Source organism: Notothenia rossii, assembly GCF_949606895.1.
Source record: "Notothenia rossii genome assembly, chromosome: 9".
NCBI lineage: Eukaryota > Metazoa > Chordata > Actinopteri > Perciformes > Nototheniidae > Notothenia > Notothenia rossii.
Window position 1 is genome coordinate 12,560,018 of NC_136907.1, and position 14,488 is coordinate 12,574,505.

The following is a 14,488-nucleotide window of genomic DNA, read 5'->3' on the forward strand; positions in this document are numbered from 1 at the left end:
CACCCAGGGAATGCTTTCTGGTATTTTTGTATGGTATTTTCTGTTGATAAAACGCTGTGAAAAGAAAACAGTTCATCATGTTTAATAAATTCGATGTTAAATTGGTGGTGATATTGTGTCACTACAATATTTAAGGTTAAAAAACTAAACAAAAACGTTATTCTAATAACATAATGATATAATTGTGTCTTAGGTAAAGTGCTAACAAACATCAAAAAAGTGTACTGCTGTTTTTTTTAACTAAACTGAAAGTGCTTTCCCCCACAGGATTTGTTGACAAAATACAAAAATATATCAACTTTATATTTGAATACCCATACTCACACTACTTTTTTTCTGTGTTTTTTTCTTCTGTAGAGGAGCAACAAGAGTATCACGTACACAAGCAGCAAAGGAAGCGAGAAGGAAAGCACCCTCGCCCTGAACTGCAGCGCTACCAGCCAGTAGCTGGAAATGGAAGGTGTCACCGTGACGATGAGGAGGGAGAAACTAGTGGCCCTCTGTCCGCTGATTCCCATGATGAACCACCACAGAGTGAGAAAAAGGTTGAAAAAGCTTTAGAGAGACATGGGTGCACAGACAGTGGGGCGGTCACCGACAAAAGGGAAGAAGACAGGAAGAGAGGGGACGGTAGTAACACTCAGAACTGTAGAAAGGCCAACAGCTCCCAGCCTAAAGTAGAAGCAAATCAAGAGAAAGTTTCTGTTGAAGATGACAAAGACCACCAGGAACCCGTTGGAGCTGCTAGGGCAACACGAAAAGCTCGAAAACCAGACCGAGAATTGTATCAACCTGGGAGCCGAAGAAGCATCCAGGGAAAAGACTGTGGAGTTGGAAAAGAGCAGGATAAGCCTCCACCTAGCAATAACGGGCAGAAAAGTGAGCCAGAGTCCCAGATAAGTACAGGAGAAAAAGAGGAGAACCAAAAAACTTGTTTACAGGAGCAGGAAGGGGGAAATAAAGAAGTAACGGTTAAACCGGATAACATAAAACTGCCTAAATCCACTGAGACAAACCGAAAGCAAGGAGGCCGAGATGTGGGAAAAAACCCATTACCCTCAAACGCTACGGTGGACAAAATGACTAGCAAAATTGACAAACTTAGCATGAAAGAAAAGGTGGGATGTGACAGCCAAGTCATTGACGAGTTAAATTGCGAGAGAGGAGAAACATCTTCCAAGGAAAAGAGAGGCCAAGGTAGAGGAACAAAAGAGGAGGAGGAAAAGGTAGAAATGAAAAGGGAAAAAGGAAACCGCAACCGAAGGGGAGAAGATAAGGAAAGGGAGAGCAATCCAGATTCCAGACGAGGGAAAGAGGAAGCAGGCAGTCGAGGAAAGGTTGACCGGGGGGGGAAAGCTGAGAAGGAAAGAGACAAGAGAGCACCAGACGCAGACAAGGATAATAAAGCAGGAGAGCCGCACCAAAGCAAAGGAAGAGAGAATCGCAGAGAAAGCAAAAGAGGAGACACCAACAACAACAACCGCTCAAGAGATGCTGAAAACGATGCGAAAAGGGAAAGAAACACAGACAGGGCCGTGGAAGGAGGCGATAGAAACAAATCCAATGCAAACGGCACGACGGCAACCTCAAAGCGCTATTCCAAGTCAGATATTCGCCGCTCACGGAATCGCACTTACAGCAGCAGCTCAGCCAGCAGCGTGACCAGCCTGGATGGCCCTCGAGTAAGGATGGATGTGGAGCGTACCAAGTGGCCTCACTCTGAGCCTAAGCACAAAGAGGGGGCTGCTACAAGCGGAGCGGGACGGAGAAGTCATTTAAAAAGCTGGACAACCAATGGGGAATCATCCACAGAGTCAATGGAAGGGAGTGAGATGAGTGACAAAGCAGAAGAGAGGAAAAGAAGAGGTGGCAGGGAAGAACTAAGTGCTGAGAGGCGGAGGGTAGAGAGGAGCAAACCAAAGGGGACCAGAGGGGGAGATAGGGGAATCCTTAGGGTCTCTCTAGAAAAACTGCCAGGTAACCCCTCACATGTTGCCGTACCACAACATCGTACGGCAGGCTTGGTTCCCCGGGGCAGAGGGGGGGGTATCCTGATACTTCCTGCTCGCACAGACATCTCTAACTCTCCTGAAGTCGGGCAGAGGCTTCTTTTTGGTGGTATCAGGGGAGGGGGAGCCGCCAGAAGTAGAGGAGGCCGAGGAGGAGAAGCGAGGCGACTCTGGGATCCAAACAACCCCGACCAGAAGCCAGCTCTTACCGCGACCCAGTCCTCGCAGCATTCACCTCGCCAGCAGCCTGTATATCTTCAGACAGGGGCTGCAATTGGTCAACTTCACTTCCTGGACACAGACGACGAGATGGCAGGAAGTCCTCCGGTGGCGCAGGGTGATCACTTTCGAGCCCAGCAGGTCGCTGCCATGGCCTTTTACAAATTCCAAAACTCTGACAACCCTTACGGCCACCCCGTGCCGGCCAGCAACTCGCACAGTCCTGGCAGCACCGCCAGCTATGCATACCCTTATCAAATGGGACCCTACCAAATGGCTCCCGCTAATGGTATGTACCCTGTGGGTCAATTCTGTGGGAGTTACAAGGGAGCAGGGTATCCCCAGCCTGTTGCAGGAGGTAGTTTGACATCGGAAGAGGTGGAGCAACAAGCCAGAATGGAGCTGGGGAGGATGCTGAGGGCTGCGGACGCACAGGAGCTTCAGCTCAGCAACCTGCTGTCCCGGGACAGAGTGAGTGCTGAGGGACTGGAGCGCATGGCCCAGCTCAGGTGAGGATTTTGAGTAACAGCTGTGTATTGTTCTATATTTTAGTTTTCGCTTACTTGTTACGCTTTCAGGTTATTATCCCTAATAATTAGTAGTGGACTTATTGAAAGAGCACTGTCCTGATCTGCCCTCCTGTTTTTCTAGAGCTGACATTTTGGGGCTCTATGAGCAGGTCCTCCTGACAGACATCGACTACTCTGACTCGCAGAACGTGGATCAAGCTCTGTGGAAGAATGTCTTTTACCAGGTCATAGAGCGCTTCCGGCAGCTCCTCAAAGACCCCGCCTATGACAACACACCTCATGTAAAGAACATGCTGCTCACACTGCTCGATGAGGTAAGAATGATGTGGGGGAATCAGTCAGGGGGAAATGAAGAGGTTATTGCAAGGGGGGGCAGTTTGGATGTGTGTGTCTTGCATTGAACACCTGTTTGCAGGATTCCTTACCCTGCTAGAGAAGTCAATACAAATGCCAATAGTGTCTTTGGGCACTTTATTGGGTATTGTTAGTAGAAACTAGATCAGTAAACCCAGAACTAGTACTGTATTATTTAGAAGATGCAACATACACAGTGCATTTGAAACATTTGTATCCAAAACAGTTTTTACATCCTTGTGTTCACTGTCTGTTTTCCAGGGGGCCCTTTTCTTTGACGCGCTGCTACAGAAGCTGCAGACGGTGTACCAGTTTAAGTTACAGGATTACATGGATGGGATAGCTATCAGGGCTCGGCCGTTGCGTAAAACGGTACGGCTATACTCTTTTGACTCATTATGTGATTGCACAATAAGCTACTTGCTAGTTGTGAATTATGAAACTGAACATTGCATCTCGTCAATTGTTAAACAATTCTGATGTGTTTCTGTCTTCTTCAGGTGAAGTATGCACTTATCAGTGCTCAGCGCTGCATGATTTGTCAGGGCGATATAGCGCGTTACCGGGAACAGGCCAGTGACTCGGCAAACTACGGCAAGGCTCGCAGGTAATGGCTTTGAACATTTGATGTGCATTGGTTGGTTATGATTAGGGGTGCACCGAATGGGAAATTCTTGGCCGAAACCGATACCGAAAATAGGAAACAGTTGGCCGAAAACCGAATGCCGAAAGGCCGAAAATGATTAATAGAAATATATATATATATATATTGTATACATTTTTTACCAATGTTGTTCAGCTACCTGATTATGGAAAAAGACATGATTATGGTAAAACTTAACTTAAATAATAATCACTATTATGGGTCCATAAAACATTTATTCAGCACTTTTGAATGCATACAGTACATTCATTCCAAGTCAAGTGCATTTTCTTTTCACTGTAGGATAACTACAACAAAGTGCATTCAGAACAAAGCCAAGGTGCTTTAAAACGACATAAACATCTAGGCCAGTAGGCCCACAACAAAATAGTGTAAATAAAGACTGTAACAGCCAGGCCTTCAACAACAACAAATGCACCTATACATTTGGTAACCTAACGTGTTGTTGTGATTACGTAATCAAAACGCGGCGACAAGCACGGCGCGCGACCATGCTCGCGGCTGGCTCACAGCCAACATGTCTGCCGCTTGGAGATATTTAAAAATATCAGAGAGAGAGGTGCGGATTGCGATTTGTAAAACGTGTTCAGCTGACATTTCTCGAGGAGGTGTAACTGCAAATACTTTCACCACTTCGGGATTACTCCACCACTTGAAATCAAAACACCCGGACAAATATGCGGAGTATGATCAACGTAACCCTGTTCTCTGACATTCTGTGATATTTTTTCGGTGCTAAAACCCTTTCGGCCGAAAGCCGAAATTGCCTTTTTAACAATTTTCGGCCGATAATTTTCGGTGGCCGAATATTCGGTGCATCCCTAGTTATGATTATGTTGTTTTTTGCCGTGGGGCCATTTTTGTACACCTATTGAATTATTAAGTAAAATTGTATTCAGTCCTGATTATTTTGGACAGACTTTGTACAAATCTCTATCTCTGACAGCTTTGTAAACTTGCTTAAAAGAGAACCTTATGATTTAAAGTGGACGCAGAATATTTCTAAAAGGCTAAATCTTCCATAACGTTTCTTTGATGGCATCTCATGACTACACCTCTCCATTTTCTGTATAGCTGGTACCTGAAGGCCCAGCAGATCGCCCCCAAAAATGGACGACCATATAACCAGCTGGCCCTGCTGGCCGTTTATACAGTAAGTGATGTCGTTTGAGAAGGAATGAAAATATTGAATATTTGGGCAAACACTTATTCGCTGCTTTAATCAAATACATTAGGCTTCTTATGTCTGTGTCTTTCTTAAAGCATAATTGAACAATACGTGATGATCCTCTCGCACCCTCCAACTATGTGTCCTTCCTGAAGGATACCTCCCTCCTCTGACTCTCTTCCCATCTCACTCACATACAGAACAGGAAGTTGGATGCTGTGTATTATTACATGCGCAGCTTGGCAGTCTCCAACCCCATCCTGACTGCAAAGGAGAGCCTGATGAGTCTCTTTGAAGAAGCTAAGCGCAAGGTTAGACTCAAAATGAAGTCATTAACTTGAACCATATGGTACTCCTTTTGGGCCCAAAAAAAAGCAGGCAGCGCAAGTGCTTCTTGTTTACAGATTTTTGTTTCTGCAGATCGAGCAGCTTGAGCGAAGGAGGAGACCGGAGCACGAAGGAGGCTCCAGGGGCCCGGCAGTTAAAGGAAGAGGGCGAGGGGAGGATGGAGCCCGCGTGGAGATCTGGATTCGCCCCAGCGGACAGGCGGCGACCCCGTCCTCTCTGAGAGGCGGCAGTGAATCCAGCAGAGACTCGGAACAGGACGGAGAGCTGGGCAGTCTCAGCGCTAGTGATGTAAGATCCCTTTCTTTCTTTTGCACTCTCATATGCACTCTCTCATATGCGCACACACACACACACACACACACACACACACACACACACACACACACACACACACACACACACACACACACACACACACACACACACACACACACACACACACACACACACACACACACACACACACACACACACACACACACACACACACACACACACACACACACACACACACACACACACACACACACTGAGTCTCATGTGCCTCTTCATGTGTGCACTCAGGACACTGGTCTCTTTGAGCATATTTTTGACGGGTATTTCCCCAAGTCACAAGGGCCTGCAGACGTCTCCAATGTTTCATAGATGATTTCATATCCCCCTCTCTTCTTCATAATTCAGTTGATTGTTTCCTCTGCTTTTATTCCATCCTCTCATTCAGTATGTCATCTACGTTTATTTCTTCTGAGGCTCATTTTGTTCTGCTTTTGTTGTTTCATTTTTTTCTTTCAATATGTCCTGTGGCTTTCAGTTCTGTTTAGTCATCTTTAGTTTTCATTTCCCCTCCTTTGTTCAAGTATAGTTTAGACCAGGGTTGTCAAACTCAATTTCGTCGCGGGCCACATTCGCATTATGGTTACACTTAAAGGGCCGGTTGTAACTTTAAGACTATATAAAAATACATATATAAATATTTAATGTATTATATTACATTATTGCCTCTGCGTTGGATTATTATCAGATAGGGTAATAACTTCATAATTAACTACGTCTGAAAGCAGAAGTCTAGGGCAAATAATTGTAAGTCTCTTCAGTGAGAATGTTACAAATTGATTTAAAAAGAAAAGCCAAATTCTGGATAAAAAAATCAAAAAGAATAAGAGACATTTGAAAAAAAAAAAAAAGTAACATTTTGAGAAAAGGTAATAAAAATTCTAAGAAAAAAGTCATATTTTGAAGGAAAAAAAGTCAAATTCTGAGGGAAAAAAGGCATATTTGAGATGCATTGTGGGACATGTAGTTTATGGGTGCTTCTGTAAATCGGTATGTAATCGTATAATAAACATATTATATTCTTTGAAAGCTCTTGTGGGGCCGCATAAAATGAAGTCGCGGGCCGGATCTGGCCCCCGGGCCTTGAGTTTGAAACCCCTGGTTTAGACTCTCTTAACCTCGTCATTAACCTTCTTATTTTAACAATTTTCATTTTGTGTTTGCGCTTCTGTTCACTATTTGTCCGTGTATTCTGTTGGAAGAGGCCTCTGTATGTGTGTCCTCTGCTCTTTCCAACCTCAATCGCCTTTCAGTACATTTCCACCCGTCCCCATTGTTCTAACTCTCGGATGCACTGGATGAACACATGTGGTTTCATGTTTCATGTGCTGTACAGGTTGTACCTAAATATAACTGTTGCTAAAAGATGTTCCCTTCTGGCCTTCTCTTTTTCTCCTCCAGCTAAATAAGAGAGTCATTCTGAGCTTCCTGCATGCACATGGAAAGCTCTTCACCAAAGTGGGGTGAGTGACGTCTCATGTATTCAGCTTCAATTCACTAACTGAATGAGCTTGAAGGAATCACTTCTTTTTGTTCGCATGTTGTGTCTATTCTTCCGGTGTGTGTTATAAATGTCTGTGTCTTTACAGAATGGAGTCCTTCCCCGGAATGGCCGCCCGTGTTCTGCTGGAGTTTAAGACGCTGCTTCAGCACAGCCCTTCACTACTGGGCAGCACGCACATGCTGCAGATCATCACCATCAACATGTTCACAATACACAACGCCCACAGCCGAGGTGATGCCACAAACCATAAAAACCATGTATTGCTTCATCGCTTTAACACATTTAGTTTATTTATGTTTTCTATATTTACATGGGTGATTGACAAAGATTTCTTTAGTTGTAAAATGTGTCTTATGTATCTCATCTTTCCACATGCAGTTCTCCAACTTAAATACAATATCCAAATGAACTGTCATGCTTCACACAAGTCATTTGTAATATTGATCAAAAGAGTGTTGAGGAAGGGTTGTTTCAAGTTCCTGCCCCTTGTTTTCCAGCTGAAGACAAGGAGGTGCGGTCCGTTTTACAGGAGCAGAGCACCGCCCTGGGTCTGGGCATGTTTGCTCTGCTGGTGCAGCGCTGCACCGAGCTGCTGAAGGAAACTCCTACAGGTACGCACACAGTACGCCCAACACCTGAAGGATCTGCAGCATGTTCTGGAATTGTGGCTCTACACTCATGTATAATAATGATATATAATAATATGCTATATAAAATGCCACATATATAATATTATCTACTATATAATAATATGTTGGTGATCTATATAGGAAAAACTGTTCAATAATGAATTAAGAATTACAAGAGTACGACACCACAGAACATTGGTGGACATTATTGGGCCAACTGACACATTTCCTTCAGCATTAAATGTTCCAAAGCGAAACTTAATATTATGAGTTATCTACTGTATATTTACAGTTTGCAAAGAGTTATTTTAGTCACCTGTCCGGTTTGACTCAACCTCAGAGACTAACTCCCAAATCCTTGGTGACTAGAGGATCCTTCTCTAGACCAACCAAATGTTGATTGACTCAATTGATCTGCCAAATCTGCAATTGTACTGCTACCTCTTACAAACCCACGTCTTATATGAACTACAATTTCTCAGTCAAAGGCATTAAATAAAACCTAAAACTATGAACAATATGACCAAAAAGGTCACTTATGATAGTTGTGTATAGTGTCTATATAACAGCACTGTTCATCAGTCTGTGGAGGAGATCAAAATATGACTTCAACAGTTGTATTTTTAAAAAATTCTCTTTCTCTCTTTAAGAACCAGTCCCCATGGCAGATGGAGAGGAAGAGGGTAAAGGGGAGGAGCTTGAGGGTATGGTGAGGGTCTCTGCCTTCTCATTGGACCTCAGAGAGCTGCTGCCAAGTATCAAGGTGTGGTCTGACTGGATGTTGGGACAGCCAGACCAGTGGAACCCACCACCGTGCAGCATAGAGTGAGTACTTGCAAATCGAGTAACCCTTATCCCTTCAGTGACTCTTGTTGGCCCCTTTATATTACTATGTGTTTATTTCTTTGTGTGTGTGCTCTGCTGGTACACAAACTGCACTCGCCCCAAGTCTCTTCAGACAGTGGGTTGTTGAAGGAATAACATACTAATTGCTTTCCCTCTCTATCAGCGGCAGCCCTGATGTGTGGCAGGGCCTGGCTGACCTGTGTAACATGCTAGCCCGTGTGGACCATGAGGAGGTGCCGCTGTACAAAGCCGACACTGAAGAAGTTGATGGCGATGAGGAGCTGACCGTGCTGCAGCTGAAGGAGGACCGGCTGCTGGCTGGCTTCGTGCCGCTGCTCGCTGCACCACAGGAGCCTTGCTACACAGACAGACACACTGACGTGGTAAGTGGAGAGGAAAGGTGTATTTTGAAACACGGGCACATTACTCATACTTATCAGACCTCACTAAGTATAATCCTTTCACCGTCTAGATTGAACAACTATTCTTAAATGTTCTCTTCCTGTTCTCATGCACATAATCCCACCTCCTCTTTCCTCAGGCAATAGCAGCAGATTGTAAGAGAGTGACGGTGCTGAAGTACTTTCTGGAGGCTTTGTGTGGACAGGAAGAGCCTCTGTTGGCCTTCAAGGGAGGCGAATACATCTCTGTGGCAACTTCTCCTCCACTTAACCACTCCAAGAATATAAAGGGCAGGCAGGACTCTCAGACAGAGAAAGAGGTGACTGTCTTTACCCTCTAATAACATGTCTTCTTCAGTTCCTCTCTTTATTTTTCTCTCATCGCACTACTTTCTTCCAAAATGTTACACAATACAAAATGATGGAAATAAAAGCTTGATTTCAGGTCAGCTAAGTATAAGTAAGTTGTAAGTATTGGAAGGCAATTTGCTTATAATGTGTCTTAACCGTGGCAGGCTGATGACGTCATCATTGAGGCAGAGTCGTCTCTCTCGGCATCAGAGGGAGAGGAGGACGCCGAAGATGTGGGAGACAGTGAGAATGACATCAGAGAACTGAAGGCGCGACGCCATGTTCTCACCAACAAACTGGCACAGCAACAGAAGCGCAGGGATAAAATACAGGTACCCTTCATAGCAATAGATATCAGATAACGAAATGAATTGTGATGGATAATTAGTGAATGTAATGAGAAACAGTGAGAGCTGGCAGTGGTGAATGTTGTCTCATGTAACTTGTGTGTGTTTCAGGCGGTGCTGCAGACAGGCGGGCAGTTGGAGCTGGAAGTGAGGCCTCGGTTTTTGGTTCCAGATACCAACGGATTCATTGATCACTTAGGAGGCTTGAAGAGAGTCCTTCAGTGTGGAACATACATTATAGTTGTGCCACTCATCGGTAAGGCTGAAATACAGAAAGGGGAAATATATCAGTGGATAAGAATGCTCTTTAGTAAGAGGTTTAGGGGAAATGTAATTTAAGATGTTGATATTATAAGAATGCACCATGTGTCTAATTTTGAAATGGTAAACATATTTGTTCATGTATCCTCATGCTGTGATGTGTTTTCTCTCAGTGATTACAGAATTAGATGGCTTGGCTAAAGGCCAGGACAACTTTGCTGGAGGAATGGGACCAGGAGGGCGCATCACTGGTGGCCGTGCCAACTATAATGTCAATACAGCCCATGTGCGGGCCGTGCAGGAGAAGGCCCGGCTAGCGGTGGGTTTCCTAGAGAAAGGTTTCGAAGCCAGGGAGCCGTGTCTCAGAGCTCTGACCAGCAGAGGGAACCAGCTCGAGTCTATCTCCTTCCGCAGTGAAGACACCTCTGGACAGCAGGTGAGAGCCCAAAATGTTTGGACCATTGTATTTTGTTTGAAAACTTTTGGTAATTGAGTTTTTGGGTGACTTTGTTTTTTATTTTCTCTCAGGGTACCAATGACGATGTGATTCTGTCCTGCTGCCTCAACTACTGCAAAGACAAGGCCAAAGATTTCATGCCTGATCAGAGAAGTATGTAACATTGATTGTCGTTTGTTTTCACATTTCCTCACATATGAAAACATGTTATTTGAGTAAAGCCATCTAGGTGTGTTTGACACTAATCTTTTGTCTTGTCCCCCACACAGACGGGACAGTGAAGCTCCAAAGGGAAGTGGTGCTCCTTACAGATGACCGTAACCTGCGCGTCAAAGCTTTGACCCGCAACGTCCCAGTGCGAGACATCCCTGCTTTCCTCAGCTGGGCCAAAGTGGGCTGAACCAGGCTAAGCTGGAATCAAAGGAACCCAACTGCGGAAGCCTGCTTGCCAGCCAGCCACGAGAGAAGACACACTTGAGCAGAGAAGGAGGAGGAAATGATCAAGAAAGAGTAGAACCACTTCTTATGAAAATCAAGCAAATGTAGTGAGAGCAGGGTGGGTTAAATGAGCCTTTTCCCTCTTGTGGTGAAGTGTGTGTGTATGTATGTGTTAAGATCAGAGAGCTTCCCCTGGAAAGAGACAGGGAGACTTGAGAAGTCTCAGAAAGGCTGGAGCCTTGAGTCTCTGCGCCTAGTTGGTGAGTGTGTACTCTGCAAGTGGCATTACATTTGAGGCTGATGACAAAATGAGGCCGTGAGAAAGAGAGTGTTAATGGTCATTGAGTTGATTAAAGACAACTATATTGAAGGCCAAAACTGGCGCTTCCACACTTCTCTTAGGGCCCATAGACTGCTGTGTTCCTACAGCAGAGCTGAGAGGGTGGGCACAGCTGGAGGGTCTTTGTCAGTGCTGTAAAAAGTGGCTGATTGTAGTGAGGGTAATTTGGCCCTAAAGCAACCCTCGGCACATCCAAGGAATCTCATGCCGGTTATGGCATTTCCTGCTTACCCAGGAAGTTTGTGTTGCCTGATAGGTAACCTTGGTTTTCCCTCCGGCTGCATACTAATATTGAGTTTGGCTGATGCAAGAAAACTATTTCAAACAACAAAACACATTATTTATTTATTTAGCTTTGGAGCTTTTATTTCCAGCATAGATTCATTTTCTCCACTTTGACAATTTGACAAAAAGCCTTGTTTTTTCTTTACATATTGGTGAATTTATTTTTAAAGAATTAGTTTCTGTTTTTGAGCAGTACACCAATTCACAGGTATTTGATGTCAAGACTACTCAGTTGTTCTATCATCTATCCCTTCATTTCGCTTTGTTTATACCCAGGTCTCCTTTACGTTGACTGTCGGATACTTTATTATCGAGTGCCATTGGTGAATGTTTCACTTTATTTTCTAATTCATCTTTACCTTCAGTCTTTCTTTTATCTTTTCAGTTAATACCACCACAGCATTTAACCTTTCAAATGTGATTAATCACCAATTGCAGTTTTCCTCTGTCTGGTTTTTCTTTTTTGTTTAGGTCCTATGTATTTCTCTTTTCTATACATGCAGTATACCGCCACAAATTACAGCCAGTAAGAGTCACCTCAACTTTAAGCAATACATTTCTGATACACTGTCTAAAACATTCAACACATAGGAACTATTTCTGTTTTTGGGACAGTTTGAGGAGAGACTGAGTTATGGTCTGTGTTTCTGTCTGCATTTGAGACAGTGTCTGGAGGCTCTTAATAGAGTAGTAATAGTATTTTACACCTGTGTTATCTTGTTATGTTTCATCATATGCAATACAATCACTTGCCACAGTTTCATAATATTAATTTTAAATAATACTGTGTATAGAAGTGGCTAGTCCACTTTGTTCCTTTTTCTTCAGCTTGGCTCGTACAGTTTCTATCAGCAGTTGATGTTTCAGAATGTGTGAGAACCTGTTGAGAGGTTTATTGGCTTTTTTAGCCACTTGTTTCTGTTGCTAATGAATGTTCAGTCCAATCTACTGTGTTAAGTGGCTCTGCTGCAGTGTTTTAGTGTAGGAGCACATTTAATAAATACATGGTTAATTTAACACATATTACGTTTTCATTTATCATCATTAAATATCTTTTGATGTCACTTTGTTATTTTCTTATTGATATGCATGAAATATTGTAATGTACACTAGCAATGTTGAAATGTCATAAGTAACACTAACAAGGCTTGTTATATTCAAGTAAGTCATCATAGTGAGACAGTATGCACATTACCAGGACCTTGAAACTGAGGCAACTAAATGAAATTCAACAATCTTTAATTTTATCATCAGCTTTCCATCTGTGATATCTCAAAATGTCAGCTTTGAAGAAAGCTTACAGTAGTTTTGCACACAAAATGCATCCTTAAATTTCACATTTGTTTTACATATAGATTTCATAATATTCAAATGTATTAAAAATAAACAAAAGACAAAAATCAAACAAACAAATGACCTGCAGAAAATTGAATTGAAATGACTAACAAACCAAAGCCTTTACACGAGTGCCTTCATGTGGTAGTGGAGGATGGCACAGATGGTGATGGAACTAAAGCTAGTTAAGGGCTTTTAGTGTAAAAAGTCAGTGGACAATGTGTTAATAAAACAGACAAACATGAGGTAATGTAAGGGTTATAGGAATATTGTAAATAAGACAACTGAACTGATCTGGTTCAGTCCTGATATCATAATAAAATAATACAATTGTACATTTTAAGTGTTAATGAAAGTCCTCAATGTACTAGGAGTAGCAATTGCACAAGATAAGTGCTTGGGGGATTCCAACTATTTACTAATACATGCTATAACTATTTTTCTTAACAAGCAACTATTTATGAATGTGCATCTTTAGAAAGCATGAGTGGGACAGATTATTATGTATTAGTATGTGTTAACAAGTGAAGTCATCCCACATATGTTCAGTTCTAGTTTGAATAAACCAATAAAATAGACATTATATTATAGACACACACACATATATAGATATATAAATATGTGTGCATGCCAGGAACAGGAAGTTCTGCAGCCTATCCATCCATATCATTTGCTTCAGTGCCTGGATACAGACCACACAGGCAGGACCCGATTCCCATCATCATGACAACAGGGCTACCAAGCAACCAATGAAAGCCCACTGAGCTCCGTTCTGCGAGCTGATTGGTTTCTCAGCCTGCAGCCTGTTGTGGAATGCCCATTTTCAACCTCTCTGCTGCCATGCACATTGCACATATCCTATATTTTCTGGATGCAGATTACAGCTACATGAGTAATCCTCTGGGATGCGGTGTCACATGTAAACTGACGTAAAAGGTTGTTTTCAAGCTATAACTAGAAACTATTATGAAATATATCTCTTTGAGTGCAGACTAAACAATATAGGCTTCAGCTACTCAAATCAATGCTTCCCTGATGTTAACACATAATGGTAGGAAGCTGACAGTCTTATAAATGATAACATGTGATGTGCATCAATTGACTCATGTCAATTTCTTACCTGTTTTTGAGACTGGCATCACCTGGTGCAAGTCCCTTTCACTGTTTAATCATACTTTATATTTTAAAAATCATGTAACCATGTAAATCATGCCAGTTCATGGATTATTAAAGTATCCTACACATATTTTGCTTACATAGGGTTAGTAATGTTGCATTCTTTTAGAGTGCAACATTAGAGGAATTTGTCATTAGTATTGAAAATGATATGCCAGCACACATGGTCCACACTATTACTGTTTAGTAGAATGCATGATGGTGTTCTGATGAAAACCAGCTATTTTCATCACACTAGGATTAAGGACTGATGCACTGCACAGTGTGGTCCCTAAACAGTCATCCCTGCATCTGTTATTGTACAAGGACACATCTGAACAGTTTTAAATGTCGTTTAGGAGTAAACGACACGCTATTTATAGTAGACACCCGATTAAGAGCTCAGTGGCAGAAAGTACAAAAACAAACATGTAGTGAGAGAGAGTAATGTCCAATAGTTGGTTATCCCCTGCTCTAGAGTCCATTATGGTCTCTCCATACATTCACTTATGCT

General features: G+C 42.8%; 1 protein-coding gene across 1 annotated transcript in view; it reads left to right on the forward strand.

The window, feature by feature from the left end:
- The window catches only part of smg6 (SMG6 nonsense mediated mRNA decay factor), a 13,229-nt gene extending 681 nt beyond the window's left edge, over positions 1 to 12,548 (forward strand). The window contains exons 2-19 of the mRNA XM_079649736.1: positions 358 to 2,737; positions 2,880 to 3,072; positions 3,374 to 3,484; positions 3,613 to 3,719; positions 4,851 to 4,929; positions 5,145 to 5,255; positions 5,365 to 5,580; positions 7,027 to 7,088; positions 7,215 to 7,360; positions 7,627 to 7,740; positions 8,409 to 8,583; positions 8,768 to 8,987; positions 9,146 to 9,325; positions 9,521 to 9,688; positions 9,815 to 9,959; positions 10,138 to 10,400; positions 10,493 to 10,574; positions 10,691 to 12,548. Of these exons, the coding sequence (XP_079505862.1) occupies positions 358 to 2,737; positions 2,880 to 3,072; positions 3,374 to 3,484; positions 3,613 to 3,719; positions 4,851 to 4,929; positions 5,145 to 5,255; positions 5,365 to 5,580; positions 7,027 to 7,088; positions 7,215 to 7,360; positions 7,627 to 7,740; positions 8,409 to 8,583; positions 8,768 to 8,987; positions 9,146 to 9,325; positions 9,521 to 9,688; positions 9,815 to 9,959; positions 10,138 to 10,400; positions 10,493 to 10,574; positions 10,691 to 10,821 (4,883 nt within the window). The 3' untranslated portion in view covers positions 10,822 to 12,548. The remainder of the gene's footprint in view (positions 1 to 357; positions 2,738 to 2,879; positions 3,073 to 3,373; positions 3,485 to 3,612; positions 3,720 to 4,850; positions 4,930 to 5,144; positions 5,256 to 5,364; positions 5,581 to 7,026; positions 7,089 to 7,214; positions 7,361 to 7,626; positions 7,741 to 8,408; positions 8,584 to 8,767; positions 8,988 to 9,145; positions 9,326 to 9,520; positions 9,689 to 9,814; positions 9,960 to 10,137; positions 10,401 to 10,492; positions 10,575 to 10,690) is intronic.
- The last annotated feature ends 1,940 nt before the right edge of the window (positions 12,549 to 14,488 follow it).